Genomic DNA, 17,782 nt, shown 5'->3' with positions numbered 1-17,782 from the left:
GCACACTGTTTAACCTCAAATTTAAACCTCCTCTTTAAAAATTCAGACACAGGATATATATTATTAATTATCTTGAAATGAGTTTCTTTTACTTTTGGGGAGACAGGCCACTGAATGAATTTTGAGAACAACTTTTCCAGGAGTGACTGGTCCCCACGAAGGGCCTGCAAATATCTACCTGAGTTAAACCCCTGGAAAAGAATAGATTTGAAATTCACACTGATAAATTTATTGTTACATTTACTATCATTTAGGATGCAGTTACCAATTTTTAGGTTTGGCAGCGCTGGATTGACCTCAGAGTGTAGCATTGTGTTGCGTATCAGCTGCCTTAGGGCCAAAGGGATAGCACAGCAAACTTTTCTGTATTCTTTTAATGGACAATTAAAGTCGTGTCTCTTTGAGAAAGACACGTAATCCAATAGAGCACCACTCAAATCCAGCAAGTCAGTTACAAACAAGATACCACTCTCAAACCAGTTCCTGATAAATAATGTCTTTTTGTTAGCAGTTATCACTCTATTGTTCCATAGGGTCGACATGTGAGGAGAAAAGTTGTGTGTAAACATCATTTTCCAAAAATGAAGAATCTGTTTGTGAAAATTAGAGAGTGTAACAGGTATTTTACTAGTCTCAAAGTCACATTTTAATAGAAAATCAATTCCTCCTAGTTCCTTAAATAAAGATCTGGGTATGAAACCACATGGAATCAAACTGAGATAAGCAAGCTCTGAGCCAGTTGATCTTAAAAGTTCCAATCATTGATTCAAAGTCTAAGGCTCTGACACCACCCTTCTCATAGTCTTTAACCAACTGTGATCTCTTAATATAGTGGGTTTTGTTTTTCCATAGGAATTGAAAAATAATTGAGCTGGCTTTCCTAATATTTTGGGGAGAAATATAAAGAGAATGACTTGGGTAAATTAATTTAGAGATACCTTCAGCTTTGGAAAGGATGACTCTGCCAAATATAGTGATATCCCTGGTCAACCAACGACTAAGGGATTTCTTCATGTCGACGATACGATTGCAGATGTTGTTGTCTTCTCTTCGGGACATATTTTTAGAAATCACTATACCTAAATATTTAACTTCCAATTCAACTCTTATAGAAGTGTATCCACATCCAATGTCCCATTAAGGCCTCTAAGACTTTCCAGAAACACAGTGCCATTCTCCGTTGAAAAGGTTGACTTGTAAAGGTTACTGTAAAAATGAAGTATTTCCACGTTTATTTTGTCAAGCACTGTTTGTCTAAATACACTCCTCCTCAACCAGTGTTGCCAACTTAGCGACTTTGTCGCGGGTTTTCAGACCCCCTTAGCGACTTTTTTTCTAAAAAGTGACTAGCGACAAATTTGGCGACTTTTCCTGGTGTTATTGGAAACTTATTTATGACGACTTTTTGACGTGAAAGGGCGTGTTGCTCTTACTCTCAACAAGCAGCGATGCTGCCGTGGGCACCTCACCCGTGCTAAAGCGCAAACGGGCGGAGGATAGTCCTCCCCCAGCTGCAGGAGATGTTCACACCTATGCGTCCAAACTGCAAATGAACCGTGCATGAGCGAAGCCGCTGCTCCGCACTGACTGTAACGCAGTCAGTTCTTCTTTTACTGTTATGCTGTTTTGTGGATCACAAGGTTTAAAACTACTTATAAACACACACACATAAAGTAACTCCACCAGAGTGCCTATTTCGGGTCACGTTTGCCAGTCGAAGCCCGGATAAAGGAGCAGGGTTGGAATTGTGACATTAAACAACAATAATTGCTAAAAGAAATTTAATTTGTAGTTCTAGATAAATTCTAAATGTATTTAGGACGTTTTTTTGCTCACTTTATGTCTCTTCCACGAAGTTATTTCTCTTTCCAACAGCGTAGGTCACAATTACATTAGCATGACCAATTATGCAAATTAGGTGATGACGTCATTTAGCGACTTCTAGCGACTTTTAGGAAAGCCAATAGCGATTTTCCTTACTGAGGAGTTGGCAACACTGTCCTCAACCCTACCTCTCCAAATAGTCAGTCTGAGCTTTCCCTTATTGCTAATGTTGTCCATTCTCGTCACTCCCAGTGAAAATAAGATTTTCAGCTCTGCCACGGTCTCCAGCCTCAGAACTAATAGTAAGCAAGTGCCTTGACGGTGGTTTCGCCATAATAACTATTAATGAGTAATTAATGAGTGAGCAAGTGAATGTCTGAAGGGCACAGTGTTGGAGGGGGAGCATGAACATTGTGTGCTTTTGAAGACAGGAAGAAACAGAGCTCCTGAAGCTGGAGGAAACCCATAAAAGCAGGGAGAATATTTTCAAATTCCACAGAGACGGGAACAAAGGACTCTTGCTGTGAGGGATCAATGCTAACCACTGAGCTGAGAAGCCACAAGTCAGAGATTTCATGTTCCCCACTTCAAAGTGTTGCTAATCACTTTAAGAAGACTGTAAATATTGGAGCAACCGACGCACACCATGTGGTGTAATCTGTACACTCAAATCTATATTTTCATGCAAATGTTTAACCTTTACATCTTATTTCCCCCTATTAGACAAAACTGAGTTAAACAGCTAACTGAAAATGAGCCATAGCATTACCAAAATGCCAGTGGCACGGCAGCCTGCCAGCTCACAAACCATTACGACTCTCATTTTATTTCCAGTAAAATGACACATGTGACCTAACTTTGGTGAAGAGCCATTAAGTGATCATTGTTTGCAAGTTTCACTAAAATTTGACGAATACTCTTGGAGTACAGACCCTTATAAACTGTGATGAGCAAAAAAAATAGACAAAAACACCACTTTAAGAACATGATATATTTGCTAACATAATTGGAAAAACACACAAAAACCCAAAAAGATGACAGAAGATCCCGACATACAACTGAAAGATGGAGCATTTCAGAATTCCAAAATCTTCTTCACATTACAACACTATTAAATTTCAGTCCCTCAGGTGTGTCACACCCTCTGTGGAAAGTGAAATTTGCCCGTGAAGCGTCCGTGGTTGTGCAGGTCGAAGGGGCTGAGCACCCTCCTGATGCCCAGCATGTTGCCCTGTGCGATCTTCTTAAAGCTCCAGGGATTCTGGTTGTTCTGCTCCATGTCAGCTTGTTTCTTATACAGGGCTGCTAGACTCTCTTTGCTCATTACCTGGAATAAAGACATGAGAATACTGTTACCACAGAGAACCAGTGGGTAAAAACTGCGGTCACTTCTAATCAAATCGCATCATCTGAAAACAGTTCAGACTTTTTCTCCCACCAGCGCATGCCTTATCTGTGATCTCACCTTCGCAGGAAAAGGAAGCTTCTTTGCCACTTCAGTCAAGATGTGCTCGACCTCGCCCAGCTCCACCTTTCCTCCCACCTCCACGATCAAACGTCCGTAACGAACCGGTGTCACGTAGTGGTCGATGGCTCCCTTGCCCCCACCCATGCGCTGACCCAGACCTTTCCGCGTGATGGGCTTGTAAGGGGCGTTGATGCGCCACATTGCAAACGTGGTCCGGGCGTCCATCTTTCGATTGATCGTAAGACGCATCATCTCTATATGACCCCAGTGGAGGTACCCACCTCCCAAGGCCTGTATATCAGATCAGAGAAAACAGGTCACTTAGTGTCATTCTCTATTTTTTAACTATTTAAAAAAAACATATGGCAGCACACAGATTAAACCAGGCAGCAACTCTTAAGTCAGTTTAATGCCAAAAACTGCAGTCCCTGAAATCAATCCACATAAAAACCCATTTTAAAGAAGCCAACATCGGCACAAAACATTCTGGCACAAAAAGCGGCTTTGTTTCCCATCACTCACTTTCACCATCTACCCGCGCCAAACTGACAAATACCTCACTTCATTTAAACTGTGTAAAAGGCTTAAAGTTACCATGCTGTGGCCGCTGTGTGACAGACAGGTGCCGTTTCATCTCATTTAACTTGCAGGTGTACTGTTAAGTTTTTCCAGCAAGTACTTTAAAAAAAATATCTTGAGTAAAATTAAAAAAGAACCAGGTTGAGTCACCTTTTATTTTAACTATAAAATCTTGATCAGCACAGAACAAACAAAATGTCAAGGCACTTAGTCATATCCTGTAAAACATGCAACACTACTGTCAGCCATATCTAAAGTAAGATAAATGCACTCACCACAATAGCGTACTGTCCCGTGGTGAAGGTATTTGCAGATTTAGCTGGGCCCTGGATATCCCACAGCTTCTTTGCCTCTTTCTTGGCCTTTTTTAAGTTCGGCACCTTGTTCAAAAACTTCAGTTTGGGCTTGTCTGGCAGCACCACATCTGTAGAGGATAAAAACAGGCACGAAGGAACATGTCACATATTTACATATTTACCTGCTACTGAACACCAGAACTGAGGGTGCTGGATGCAAATAAAAAGGTTGCTATGTGGAGAAGGGTTGGGATTGGAGCTCTAACTGCTATACTAATAGTCCACGCAACACTCATGGTGAAAACTGCACCTCCGGCACAATTTCCTCCACGGGTGTTTTGGATCAGAGGCGACCTTTTCACAACAGAAAGGAGTGAATTGACGCATGCAAAGTGTGAATTGTGTTGCCATGACACATCTAGAAGAAACCCAAACCCTAAAGATTTGTACAGCCCTGCTACAGGCACATTTATGTCAGCAATGTTTGTAGGAAAACTATAGATGTCTTCCCACTGTTCATGTTTACATCGCAGTGCAGTCTGATTGGTGACCTTTCCAAATCTACAGTGAGATAAACGTGTTTCACCTTTTCAATTTTGAACCTGTGCATAACTGAGAAAGTATTTATTACACAGCGTGCTGCGGGGAAAAGCCTGTTCTAACGTTTGAGTCTAAGGTTTATTTTTTAACACCTGGCGGCTTTTTTGCTTCTCATCCGTAAATACTCTGCATACTCTTTCACATGATTCAGTTTATTTTGAAAAGTCTCAACAGGATCTTGAGCTTTATTGTGAAAGGTTCATGTGGAAAATAAACAAGCGGACATGCCGTGGTTTTACCGTTGTTGTTGCTAACGACAACGCATAAAAACAGGCGCTTGTCCGTCTGTAGTGTGGTTATATTAAATATAAGAGAAAGAGAGAACTTTAAGAAATTAATAGAGCCATGAAAAAATATTGACGTAAACAGTTTATTTTGCGACACCATGAAACAAACTATAGCGTAAAATGAACCGATAGATGTTTTTATATAGTCATATATATATAAATCGTTATATCAAACAGCCCTATTCACATGAATCATAACTACTGACTCATGCACATCTGGTATATCCCTCTGCATGATTTTTGAAACAATAAATATATTTCAGGTTTTCTTAATAGGCGGAGAAATCAGCATATAAAGGCCCGCAGGTTGAGAGTTGGGGTTACTTTTGAAAGCTTCATGCTGTGATTTAAGTCATGGTTGGGGTTGTTTAATGAGAATGAAGCATGACTCTGGACCAGCAGTGTAAAGCCATAAAAATTAAACAGCCTGACACAAATAAGTGAAAAGAAGATGAATAATTACCACTGTAGTCTGGAGGGATTTCATATGTCTTCAGCCCTGCAGAGAGGACTTTCAAGTAGCTGTGCAAAGGACCTGTGGAGTAAACGACACGTGAGACAACTGTGCAAGAGGAATTTTGTGGTTTTCAGAAACAAAACAAGTCTTACTTGTGTAGGCTGTTATATTTACGAAAAATATGCTTGAAGCAAGTCTGCGGTGAACTTGTCTTCATCTGAAACTGATGTTGTCATGTCCTGTGTGGAAAATCTATTTACTGTGTGTCCAGCTTTTACAGGAAGTCAGCTGCTCTTTGTACATGTGCAGCTTATTGTTAACTGCAGGTTTCTTGTTTGGCATAATGTAATTATCATATCCTGTTGAATAAAATTAATATGGCATTTCTGTCATAGAAGTGCTTCAGTAGCCAAATGTCTAATCACTTCAATCAGCCTCAGCGTTAAGGACCTTGGGGGTCCAAGTCCTGTCCAAGTCCTGCATGCCGAGTGAAAAATTGCCAAAGCTCTGCTGATTCAATAACCTCAGAGCCCCAAACCTCATCTCCTTACCATCAGCTCAAAAACTTAGTGCAAGAGCAAGGTTTCCACAGCTGACCAAATCCTGTAGTATGCATGTGTGAGTGGCCCAGTTGCCCAGTTTTAAGGCAGGACCTCACTCATAAACTGCAAAACAAGTGAAAATGTGTTGGAAGACACCGTGCCCTTACAGTCACTGTACTAGTGTGTGGTGAGCTCACTGATCCACATCGGCACCAGAGAGAACATCTCTCATGATTTCTCTCTGTAGTCTTGTGACTGCTTCTCTACGAGCCTACTTACACCCATCCATGGATTGGTGTAATTGTGTGTATGGTGTGGTTTAAAGTAACCACACCATACACACAGCGGTGCATTACTGCACTGTGATATACGAATGAACTCACTCTTTATTTTTAATTGTTGTGTTTACTGGCTGGTTGCCCGTCTAGTTGATAACCCTGGCCAGGATCCTGTCTTCATACACTGCCTTTCTTTATGGGCTAACTGTGTAACGTTAGCATGGAAAATAAGGTTTACACAGTTTAGCTGCAGTCTCGTCTACCTAGTAGTGAATGTCGGTAACCTAATCAAAATGCCCCGTTTCCACCTTTACCTGGAGGTTAACGTTATGATGAGGTTACCATTAGCTAGCTTGTATTACCTTGTAGGTGACTGCTGGTTTGACAGATTCCGGTCAGCCCGCCGGCAGCAGCTTTAATGAGGGAGAGCATGATGTTAGCGTTGAAATGGACCCTACAAACACCAAACAGTCATTCCGTGTGGTACATATACGAGCATTTTAGGTGTGTGAATAATATAAAATTCTACAAACACCACGTTGGACAAAAGGTCGCTGCCATCGCGGAGTTACTGTAAGACTTCCGGCACAAAAAGAAACATTTCCGGTGTTCGTGTCTTTCACAATAAAAGTATTACAGCCCTCTTTCTGGCTTTTTCTTGTCATTATTATCATTAATCTGATATATTTAATGTGATATAAACATATCACATGAAAGTACAAAATCTATTGTGGTATTTGATTTATATACACATTTAGCACATGAGTTCAGAAGCTGACACAGTAAAAATCCACCTTAACCTCCTAAGACTCGAACTCTTTCATGGCATGCATTTTTAATTTCTCTTTGATATTTGGGCTGATTGGGACCTGAGAAGTTTAAAAACAAAGAATTGCCAGATTTATTTTTTTTTTACCTGATTTTTTTTTTCTGACAAAAAATGAGATGCACATATGAGGATATTTGTTTTAAATTTCAATAGAACAGTAGCAGTATCATGTCCTCGTAAGTGAATATCAGGCCCTTGTAGAGCAAAATTTTGTATTTTGGTCTAGAGGACCCAAAATGTTATGTCCACATATGTGAACACCAGGTCCTAGGAGGACTAATAAGGTCAATAGATCTCAACCTACTTCTATTATCCACCTATGGGGGATTTTAGACGTATGCACACTGCTCTATGGAAGTTTTTTTTTGTGCCACTGGAACAAACAAAAGTTTAGAAAATAATACATTTTTGCCACCCATAAGTTTAAACTTTCTAAATAATCATCTGAAATTTTCAACTTACTAACTCACCTTGTTGAGAAACTTGAACTCAAAATTGAAAAAAAAAAAAAAATGTAAAATTTCAAATTAAGTTGACAATTTGAGATGAAAATTTCAACTTATCTCTGCCAATCAATCGTGTTTGTTTCAGTGGCAGAAACAAGCTTCTATACCACAGTCCACTGCTGTCATCAGAAGATCAAATTTAATTACCTTACCCTTACATTAACACCAGTGATCCTAAGAAACTTGTTCTAAACAGGTAGAAAATGCAAACTCCACACAGACAGACACCTGTCCAACAGGAGGGCTGAGCCGAGAGAACGCAGAGAAAAATGATGGTTGAAATTTTATTATAACAGCAGAGCATGCACAGTGGATAAATGTGCCATCTCGCTGCTGATATACATTGGTTTACCACAGGAAACGCTAACACAGTGCATCAAAACTCACGCCTATCAAACGTGTGAAGAAGGCAGAAAAAAAACAAAAAACACCAAAATTATATTTTTCACTGATAAAAAATTTTTTTTAGTGTTAACAAAATAAACTATGAAACATTTGACAAATCCCAATACAGAGTGCGCACCTGCCATTACTTAACACAGGTAAAATTTGAACTCATTCCAGTTTTTCCAGCCTCCCACATAGTTCTGTTAAAAACTGGTAGAGACTACCCTGCAGTCAAACTCTTTACATCCCTTAGGTTTGCATTTCCTATATCATCAAATATTTGCAAAACACTTCTGTTGATATCTGTTTTTACTAACCCGCAATCCTCCTTACTGTTACACTCCCTGTAAAGGCAAAAACACTGTCGGTAATTTGATCTCTACAACAAGAACAACAACAAAAAAAGAATAAATGTTCAACAGTCTTTAAATCAGAGGCACTTTAGTATTCCTCAAACAGCTACTTTGTGGTTCAAAGTCTGAATGTCTCTTGTTACTCATTCAGCAGCCGTCAGTGCTACTCTGCAGAGCTTCTTGCCCATCACATAATGAATAAAGTCACCGATTCTAAATCCCGTGGTAGAGGAGATCATATTTGGGAATATTTTGAGGATCTATGGGACTCTGGACGATCATTTTCCCCCGCATGGCTCCTCTGTAGATCACTTCAATCAGGTCCATGAAATCTTGCTTGGTTTTGAAGCTGCCAACGAACTTGGTGTGATCTGGAGAGCTGAAAGACAAACAATTATTAACAACTGTTGGCCTTATTCTGACTCTTTGCGCATCAGCAGTAGCTTATACTTTTGGTATGTGTTGATATGTATCCACAAAATTGACATTGATTATTCTTAAGTTGAAAGTCATGCCATCAAAATGAATTTGAAAAAAGTCTGAAATCCCTTATTTCTTTATAATTAGGAACGGAAATACAACGTTAATGAAACGTGTCAAAATAAATAGAGCATCAGAGTTTGTAAAATTCGAATGAGTTTGAAAGTCAATATTTGGTATGACCACCTTTATTCTTCAACACAACCTGAACTCTCTTAGGCAAGCTTTTATATAACATCTGTAAACAGCCTTCAGGAATGGCAAATGGCAAATATTTGTATAGCGCTTTTACTAGTCCCGCCTAGGGACCCCAAAGCACTTTACACACCCAGTCATCCACCCATTCACACACACATTCACACACTGGTGATGGCAAGCTACATTGTAGCCACAGCTGCCCTGGGGCAGACTGACAGGCAAGCTTTTATATAACATCTGTAAACAGCCTTCAGGAATGAATGTTCTGTTGTCTGTCAAGATCGACGCGATGGGCAGAGCCGTGAGTACTCAAACCGTGCTTATTGAACGCAATATGGATAAGATCTTGGAGAAGCTCACAGCTCTGCAAAGAGAACTGGATAGACCTGGGGACCAGTGATGGATATTAGATCACCTGCGAAATCAAATGCAGCCCGGTCACTCTAACCTTAAACCAAACAACCATCATCTTATTCAGCTACCCGGCCGTCAGCTTAGAAGGCTTCAAGGCCGAAAGCTGGCTGGAACAACTCCCCCTGATAACAGGACTGTGATTTGACCCTCTGGCCACATCCTTCAAGGCCAACTGCGGCGGCTGGAGAACTGCTGACTTTTGCTTAGAACTGGGCGAAAGGACGCTCTCTTTTCAGTTGATACAGGATACACACACGCACACAGACACACGTAATCAGACACAGATATACAATCACCCTCCTCCCCCTCCAAGCGGCTCCGATGCACGTCCTTTATGTTATATGGTGGTGTGAAGACTCATGTGCTCTCTGTGCTGAGGTGTTTTTTTTTCTGTTCTCAAACTGTCGTCCTGTAGTAGCTCAGTCTGGGTGGAGTTCTTTTTCCTCCTCATGTTCCATCATATATTGCATATTCATTGCTTCCATCCTACCTCTCTTGACATGTCTTCCCAATGTGAAGTATGGGATTTGTATGTACAGTCAGAAAGGGTCCAATCTCACTGCATATGCACGTAAATGGCTATCTATCTACATATCTAAGATGACCCCACAGTGCTTAAATAATGCTAAGGTCTGGGCTTTTGGGGGGCCAATTCATGACTGATAATTTTCCATGTTTTTTTTTTTTTTTTTCTCTATCCAGGTATACTTGGATTTAGGGGTGGGTTTAAAAAAAACTGATTTCCTGATTCAAATCTCTTAATTTGAATAATGTGATATTGATTCATTATTCAAAATTCATTGAACCAGCAGCTAAGAAGATAAGAACTACACTTCTGTTTAATACACATTGCCATGCAGTTCCTCTTACTTTGGCAGTTTTGCTTCCACCATGATGAAAATCACACTTCCCGCACAGCTCTCTCTCTGTACTTCAAGACCAGTTTACCATCAAAAAAATCTCTGGTTTCTGCCTTATTTGGTGGCTTATTAAACACCAGTCTGTGTAACTTGACTTCCTACAGTTTTTTCATATGTATTTTAAGGGAACACTGCACAGCATGATCACAAATGCTATGTTTTCAGCTAATAGCTATTTGTAATACACCTTGTAGGTGAAAAGTGCCAATTAATGTCTGTTATCTTTTGCACATATCATAGATTCAATTAAATAAGCAGAGACACATAAGGTGTTTTTGCTGCCTAAAGACACAATGTGTGCGTGTGTGTGTTTTAGATTACTTCTTTGCTAAGTAATCTTTTAAGCGTTTGTTTAACAAAACAAAAAAAAACTCAAGAAAGTCTGGCAAGGAAAATGTAACTGAGGGGTAGCTCAGTGGCCCTCGATAATCACTCGGGTCACTTCCCTGGTTCAAGCTATTCGACTGCTTCAAACTAATGTCTTCTTATAGTGATTTTAGGTTAATGTCATTCTGAGCCCTAGGTCCACTCACCCATAATCGACCTTCATGTGCTGTCCGTTGAAGAAGAAGACAGTGGAGGGGATGTAGCTTATGTCGAAGTATCTCGTGTAAATGGGAGCTTTATCAACATCGACGATGTAAATGGACGCCATGTTACTCAAGTCGTGGGCCGTTTTAGAGAGCTACAACAGAAAGACAGGAGACACATGAGCTAAAGTAGAGAGTGAGCAGTTATTATTTACATTCATGTCACCGTTTCAGCTTACTATCTCGTCGAGCTGCAGACACACCGAGTCATCGTCCCTGCCGAACCGTAAAACCACGACTTTTTCTGCCACCCCTTTAATGACTTCGTCGATATCTTTTTTGCACGTTAATTTGGGCAAAAACAAACTCATTTTGAGGCTAACGAGCTAACGTCTCCCCCTGTACGGTTGTTTTACTTCCGGGAGGGAAGTGCGTCATCATTGCGTCGTGTGCGACACCATCAAATATCCGCCTTAACTTTAATTAGAGACACTGTGGAAATAATTTAAATAAGCTGTGGTTTATAATTTATTATATCATATTACCATTTAAATATATTGTATAGATTTAGCTGGCTAAAAACGGCTCGTGTTCTCTTCTCAACAAAGACAATCGATGCTGTGCCACCTCGTTGTTTCCTCTACGACACATTATAGTGTGACACCGTGACCTTCTTCCCTAGCGTTTGAGAAGCCTGGCCGTCAACACATGTGAGCACACGTCTGAGAACGTTCTGGACTCTGAGTGAGATGTTGCCGTTACTTGTAATACTTGAATAACAGCGGAAGTCTGGGAGAAGCGCTTCTGTAAACACAGTCTGGCTCTCCTGGTTTTCTAAGCAGCTCTTGTTTCGTTTCATTTGTGGCGATGTTGCTGCGGCTCTTCACTCCCAGAGGCTGTGCTGTTTTTTGGAAATGCGCTCATTCTGTGTCATTCTGCGCTTTCGGGAGGCAAGTGTGCAGTTTTAATACTAGCAACAGCAGGGCCAGCAGGCACAGAGCGTCCATCGCGGTGTCCATCCGCCTCCTCAGTGCTATCAGCCCAGCGGGGACAGATGCTGCGCAGACGAAAGCAGATAAAACCCAGGAAACAGAGGCTCTAGATCTGGACAGGTGGAAGTCTGTGATGAGATCCCAGGCTGCATTTGATGAGAAGCAGGTTCAAGATGAAGCAGAGGAAAGTGATGATGATGAGAACCTGAAAGAGCCAGGAGATGATTCAAAGGACGGGTCTTCTCTGGAGGCAATGCGGGATCTGGTTGCGATGTGGCAGCAAGCTGGAAAGCTTGTACCTGAAGAGATGACTGATGAGGAGGTGGAGACACTGGCGAAGCTCACCACCAAGTCTTCCAGGAAGAAGTACCTGAAGTACCTGGCTATCAGGGAGCGCCACAAAAAGGCCCGTAAGGAGAAGCAGCAGCAGAAGGCAGCCAAGAGAGAAGCATCTTTGATGGAGAGAAGAGAACTGGAGAGCGGTGGAGAGGAAGGGGAGGGCGAGGGTGGACCCAGGTTGAAAAACACACTCTTCCTTCAATTCTGGGACCGTTCTCTGGACAAGCTGCTGGCGTGGAAGTCCGCTCAGTCCATGGTGTTCGGTCAGCCGCTGGTGTTTGACATGAGCTATGAGTCGCACATGTCCAGACGGGAGATCGAGAACACGGTGTCCCAGCTGATGGATGTTGAAGGGCTAAACCGGCGTGCCACTGAGCCCTACCATCTCCACTTCTGCAACCTGCAGCCAGATGGACTCTACAAGAAGGAGCTGCTCCAACGGTACGGTGCAGAGACTTGGGAGCGCCTACTCATCTCCACCTCTGAGCGGCAGCACGTTGACCTGTTCCCCCGCGAACAGCTCGTGTACCTCACTGCAGACTCGCCCAACGTCCTCCGCACCTTTGACCACTCAAAGGTTTATATCATCGGAGCTCTAGTGGACCGCTCGATCCAGAAAGGCTTATCGCTGGCCAATGCAAAGCGTCTGAAGCTGGCCACAGCCCGTTTACCCCTCGATGAGTTCCTCCACTGGGAGATGGGAGCCAAAAATCTGACTCTGGATCAGATGATCCGCATTATGCTCTCTTTCAAGGATAGAGGGAGATGGGATGAGGCGTTACAGTTTGTGCCTAAAAGGAAGCACGATGGCTTCCACCAACAACAGACGCAGACTACCAGACACAGAGCCAGAGATGATGGCGACAGGCCACCGAGGTCAGGAGAGAAAAGAAATATAAACACATTTAAAAACAAAGAGCACAGAGAGTCCGGGTTCACTGGAAGAGACAGAGAAAACACACCAGCTGGAACCAAAGTACGGACATCATTAAAGAGTGACATAGAAGCCAGAAAAAGTGGAGGCAGGAACAGGATGTGGTGGCATGAGGAGTGAGAAAACGAACTTTTGCTATTTTGTAAATGTAAATTGAAAGTGAATAAATGCTGCTTTAATGACAATGCAAAAGTAGAAACTACTTTGGTCTTTATTTTAGAAAAACAAAGGATGTACAGATATTTGTTGTGCATTCACTGCAGATGAAACCATCACTATTACTGCAAAGAGCAGTCGTTTCCAAAAGAGATGAAAGAAACAGCTCAGTTTTAAATACATATTTTCAATCGATTACCAGTTATTTTATTGTAATGTGTTTTGAAGCAAAAATACAGCCCTTATACATTTCTTTTTAAATAATAATAGACAAAACAAAAACGACATTAAATGAAGAGGAAAAAAAAAAAAAGAGTCAAGGTCATTTTTGCTCTTGTAGTACCATCTGTCCACTTCCAAAATACTGTATATTAATGCATTTACATGATGAAATATACAAAATATATTAATACAGTGTTTTCCTAAATAAGGTAGCACCATTATACAGAGGAAGTGTGGCTCCTGCAGTATAGGAGGGACCCTGATTCACTTTATATACAGTCACAGTGGAAGCAGCTCACTGGAGGGGTATTTACACAACATACTTTCAAGTCTCAGGATCAAACTTACAGCTGGAATATGCAAATAAAACTCAGCACACCCTCAAAACACACTAAAGACTGGAGGCTCCGAAGGAGTATTAGTGCCACATTAAGAAAAAATTGTTTTTGATCATTTTGAGAGTAAAGTCAAAATGTGGCAATTAAAACCTTCTAAAAATGCCTTGTATAGATGAGTTACTTCAGAATTGCATTCAGTAATAAGGCAATAATTTCTCTGTTACTACATAAACACAGTGTAGTGATAAATATGAGGATGGTGCAAAACATTGCATCTGATCAGAAGAAAGAAAAGCACAAACTTGAAAGAGTTGGCTGAATTTCTGCAAACCAAAGTGGCTGGCAATGGACAGATGCAAGCATATCCAATGGTTACACCTGGGTGCAATAAAGTAGCTAAGTCACAACATACAATAAGACACCAACAGATGATCAAGTTGTTTCACTAACTCATCTACACAAGGACGTCTGTAGAAGGTATCGCAGCCGTGCCAGCTGTTTGGCTTGAAACTATAATCTCCACATTTCTACTTTCTTTTTTAAAAATAAATATATTCTCTGCTCCAGTTGCCTAGGTAACCTCCAAATGCATATACTTTCAGATAATAAGTCAATCATTCTTACAGGTAGTCACTTTAGTCGCTGGCCTGGAAGTCGAGAAAAACTGATCTTGGGTTCTGTCCATGTCCATCGCCAGTGACTATGGTCACCGATCATCACGCTGCTGTGAATCGCTTCCAGCGTGCATGTTTGCATCTCTGTTCAACGCATAACACGGACTCACCTTGATGTCACATCCCAGTGAAATGTCTAATCATTGCGTTACGATTCCTGAATTCAGAGCAAATAAAAGTAACAAAATAAACAGAGCCATATATATTCCGACCATCATCTGAAATGTAAAAATAACAGTCAGGGTAAAACCACAACCAGGAGAGCAGCAACTGTCTGCTGCTGTTCCAACTAAACACAAAGCTCCAGTAACCCTCAGACTACACTCAGTCCTTTGAAATAAGCTCCAACGATGTTTGTGGTAGTCTCTGTGACCTCTACAGCACCAGGATGTCTCCTGTACAGCGCTCACAGCAGTTAAACGTAATGTTCTCGTAGCGGGTGTAAGGGTGAAACCTGCCAATGCTCTTCTTACTATTGAGGAAGTTTGAGGGGGTGGAGTCACTGAGTGGAGACTCAGCCTTGTTTTCAGAGCAGGAAATGGGATCTAAACTCTTCAGCACCTGAGACAGAAAGTGAGTGACATCTGTGAGTTTCTGGATTTTCTTACAAATGTGAGAAATTAAATATGATATTTATCATAAACAAACATGTAAAACCTTCACCTTCTCGGCCATCTTCTCAGCCGGTGTGCTGCAGAGCTGCTCAGCTGCTGCGCTGCTGCTGCTGCTTTTTGCGGCATTGGTGCTGCTGCTGCCGCTGTTACCCAGCAGGTGGGCGTTGATGGTGTCTGCTAGCTTGTGATTGGCCACCGCCAGCTCTCCCGTGCTTAGGGGTTGTGAGGTGGGATAGTACGTCTGTTGTCTGCCCCACTGCAGAGACACCAGGAGCTGCTCCAGAGATCTGAAAACACAAAAACAGGTAACGTCAACACATACTGCCATCATTCACGCCAGCATCAGGGGCTCTGAGTTCCAGTATGCTTTAAGTTTAGAGTTCTTATAATAGACACTCCAGTTTATTTAATCACTACATGTGAGTCACAATCTTACCTGTGGGTGAGCATCATGTCCCTGGAGAACTCCTCTCTCTCCAACAGCAGGTCCTGAATTGCTCCTTGTGCCTCTCTGGTCTGTCTCTGCAGAGCTGCTCTGGCATTCGTTAGTTCCTCTGCCATGACTCTGAGGAGACAACACAAATTCAAGAGTTTATTCAGCAAAACACAGATAATATATATACACACACATACATTTTTTAATTTATCTTCCACTGAATTATACTGTCCATTACCTGCTGGCCAGGAACTTGCTCCTCCAAACGTCACACTGGATACTCATTCGCTCTAGTTGCTCTGCAGTGTGTGCCAGACTCCTGCCCAGAGCCTCGTTCTCCAAAATCAGCTGATTTTTCTCCCGTGACAGGCGCTCAAAGTGGTACTGAAGGTCGTCACCCACCGACGCCACCAGCAGCTTCTTTAGCTCACGGTTCACCTAGCGCACAAATTTGACAAAACCTCCTTTTACAACTGAAAACACAAATGAGAAGTTGAACTGTCTTCTCTCTTCGTATTGTAAAGAACTTTGTCATTAAAAAGAAAAAAAGCTTTAAGAATAACAAACCATATTAGTTACATTTTTGTTGTGCTCACCATTTTTAAAAAAAAAAAAAAGGGTCCTCAGTGTGTCTGACATTTAAATAATGCGTGTCAGTTTCATTGCAGCCTCACCTCTGTTTGCACACGGAGCTGATTGGACAGGCCTTCTTTGTCCTGCAGCAGCCTGCGCTCAGAGTTCTGCAGCTTCACCAGCTGTCCTCTCCAGTCCTCCACTAAATGCAGCGAAGGAGACCCCTGCTCCTCAGCCTGTTGCCCGGTCTCCCCTTTCGCCTCAGTGGCTCCTGTGCGGCTGCTCCGGCTAATAGCAGCACGTGGGACCATGATCCTCACAGCCTCCACCTCTGTGCAGGCCTCTCGAGTTACTTTCCCAAGGTGGAGCACTCCGAGTGGCTGCGGGGCAGCAGGAGGTGCTGGATGGGTAGATTTGGGGCTGCGCTTTGGGCTAGCTACTTTCACGAGGGGAACTTCAGATGGACCTGGTGGAAGTGTATCTGTGTTAACCTCCAGGATGGCTGGCGGTTTTTCAGTTTCCATGCCATCGCCAGGACCTCGGACAGGCACACTGGCAGAATCTGGAAGATAAAAAGGAACAAGAATTGTGATCACACTTTGCACTGAGTCCGATTCCTCTAACATGCGGACAGTGCAGTGGAATACATATGCCTAACAATGTTGTAAAGCTTTAATCCATATGTGTGTCAGCTTTGTTTATGTTTCACAAAAACAGAAGCTCCGCAAACACCAAACAGCACAAGAAACGCATGAAGACGATAAAAAGACAGACTTCCATCAACTCTTGGTCAAGTTTACTTCCGCTGACTTTACAAATACCCGTGTGTAAAATGTGAACACTAGAGCACAAAGAAACCACACGTACCTCTAACAGCAGCAGTCATGGTGGAGGTGGTGTTGGTGTGAAAGGTAGTCTGTTTGGGTGAAACCCACGTCTTGATGACGTCTCGGGTGGCCCTTCGCCCTGTAATAACAACAATGGGGAAAGTGAAATATTTTTAACACCTGTCGTGTCCAATGATTAAAGAAGACCGCCAGTCAAAGGTCAGGGTTAACAGCTGAGGCTCTGAAAACGTAACGTGATAACGGTAACTTGGTAGGAAGCTAACTGTGCTAACATTAGCCGATTGCAGAGCAGCGTCAATGATAAACAACTTCGCTTTATATTAGCATTAGCTGTGTCATAATGAGTATACAAGACGCTTTTCTGTGTATTTGGTATCGTTTCTAGTGAGTTCACAGATATAATTGGATAACATACTGGGTAGAATCCTCCTCGCTTAACTAGCCGTAAGCCCCAGGCTGTTTGTTTTGCCACCGGACACAGTTGGCCTCTCGCGAGTTTCGTGTGAGATTTTTACCCTGATTTTTACCTCCCAGGCAAAACTTCCTGTTAAACCAGCAATACACCTTTCTAACCCGCTCGCCAGATGGAAATTGCGTAAATATTAAGCCACGTTTTTGTTTTGTAATCCTAAACTTGAATAGCTGTTACATTATCTACAAAATAATCGTTTTTGTCGAAAAAGTAGCGCAGGTCGCACGTAGCCTGTC

At 42.1% G+C, this 17,782-nt stretch overlaps 4 protein-coding genes across 4 annotated transcripts; 1 reads left to right on the top strand and 3 right to left on the bottom strand.

Moving 5' to 3' along the window:
* Positions 1 to 2,800: 2,800 nt before the first annotated feature.
* Positions 2,801 to 6,939, bottom strand: mrpl16 (mitochondrial ribosomal protein L16). The gene is made up of 5 exons (XM_026165685.1): positions 6,694 to 6,939; positions 5,518 to 5,589; positions 4,147 to 4,295; positions 3,290 to 3,583; positions 2,801 to 3,151 (listed from the first exon to the last, which is right to left on the bottom strand). Exons 1-5 carry the CDS (start codon positions 6,761 to 6,763, stop codon positions 2,960 to 2,962), a joined length of 777 nt encoding a protein of 258 aa, XP_026021470.1. The 5' UTR covers positions 6,764 to 6,939; the 3' UTR covers positions 2,801 to 2,959.
* A 997-nt stretch (positions 6,940 to 7,936) lies between these two features.
* On the bottom strand, positions 7,937 to 11,411 carry txnl4b (thioredoxin-like 4B). Its single transcript, XM_026165673.1, has 3 exons — positions 11,188 to 11,411; positions 10,952 to 11,103; positions 7,937 to 8,785 (listed from the first exon to the last, which is right to left on the bottom strand). Exons 1-3 carry the CDS (start codon positions 11,317 to 11,319, stop codon positions 8,620 to 8,622), a joined length of 450 nt encoding a protein of 149 aa, XP_026021458.1. The 5' UTR covers positions 11,320 to 11,411; the 3' UTR covers positions 7,937 to 8,619.
* Positions 11,412 to 11,533: 122 nt separating this feature from the next.
* trmt10c (tRNA methyltransferase 10C, mitochondrial RNase P subunit) lies at positions 11,534 to 13,405 on the top strand. The gene has a single exon (XM_026165638.1). It carries the CDS (start codon positions 11,816 to 11,818, stop codon positions 13,331 to 13,333), a length of 1,518 nt encoding a protein of 505 aa, XP_026021423.1. The 5' UTR covers positions 11,534 to 11,815; the 3' UTR covers positions 13,334 to 13,405.
* A 70-nt stretch (positions 13,406 to 13,475) lies between these two features.
* blzf1 (basic leucine zipper nuclear factor 1) lies at positions 13,476 to 17,615 on the bottom strand. Its single transcript, XM_026165649.1, has 7 exons — positions 17,490 to 17,615; positions 17,094 to 17,192; positions 16,328 to 16,788; positions 15,892 to 16,091; positions 15,654 to 15,782; positions 15,267 to 15,504; positions 13,476 to 15,164 (listed from the first exon to the last, which is right to left on the bottom strand). The coding sequence occupies exons 2-7, from the start codon at positions 17,110 to 17,112 to the stop codon at positions 14,979 to 14,981; spliced, it is 1,233 nt and encodes a 410-aa protein (XP_026021434.1). The 5' UTR covers positions 17,113 to 17,192; positions 17,490 to 17,615; the 3' UTR covers positions 13,476 to 14,978.
* Between the last annotated feature and the right edge of the window lie 167 nt (positions 17,616 to 17,782).

This window comes from Astatotilapia calliptera, chromosome 1 (genome assembly GCF_900246225.1).
Source record: "Astatotilapia calliptera chromosome 1, fAstCal1.2, whole genome shotgun sequence".
NCBI classification, from domain to species: domain Eukaryota; kingdom Metazoa; phylum Chordata; class Actinopteri; order Cichliformes; family Cichlidae; genus Astatotilapia; species Astatotilapia calliptera.
Note: the sequence above shows the minus strand (reverse complement) of the source record. Positions and strands in the feature narration are given on the sequence as shown.

What these genes read in the sequence shown, in the direction of transcription:
- txnl4b (XM_026165673.1), bottom strand. Translation starts at nt 11,319, where the DNA reads ATGAGTTTGTTTTTGCCCAAATTAACGTGCAAAAAAGATATCGACGAA. An exon ending in GTCTGCAGCTCGACGAGATA is followed by an intron (nt 11,104 to 11,187) that starts GTAAGCTGAAAC and finishes TTTCTGTTGTAG; the next exon opens with CTCTCTAAAACGGCCCACGA. An exon ending in CACATGAAGGTCGATTATGG is followed by an intron (nt 8,786 to 10,951) that starts GTGAGTGGACCT and finishes TTTGTCTTTCAG; the next exon opens with CTCTCCAGATCACACCAAGT.
- mrpl16 (XM_026165685.1), bottom strand. Translation starts at nt 6,763, where the DNA reads ATGCTCTCCCTCATTAAAGCTGCTGCCGGCGGGCTGACCGGAATCTGT. An exon ending in AACCAGCAGTCACCTACAAG is followed by an intron (nt 5,590 to 6,693) that starts GTAATACAAGCT and finishes TTTACTCCACAG; the next exon opens with GTCCTTTGCACAGCTACTTG. An exon ending in AATCCCTCCAGACTACAGTG is followed by an intron (nt 4,296 to 5,517) that starts GTAATTATTCAT and finishes TATCCTCTACAG; the next exon opens with ATGTGGTGCTGCCAGACAAG.
- trmt10c (XM_026165638.1), top strand. Translation starts at nt 11,816, where the DNA reads ATGTTGCTGCGGCTCTTCACTCCCAGAGGCTGTGCTGTTTTTTGGAAA.
- blzf1 (XM_026165649.1), bottom strand. An exon ending in AGCTCCGTGTGCAAACAGAG is followed by an intron (nt 16,092 to 16,327) that starts GTGAGGCTGCAA and finishes TTTGTGCGCTAG; the next exon opens with GTGAACCGTGAGCTAAAGAA. An exon ending in GACATGATGCTCACCCACAG is followed by an intron (nt 15,505 to 15,653) that starts GTAAGATTGTGA and finishes TTGTGTTTTCAG; the next exon opens with ATCTCTGGAGCAGCTCCTGG.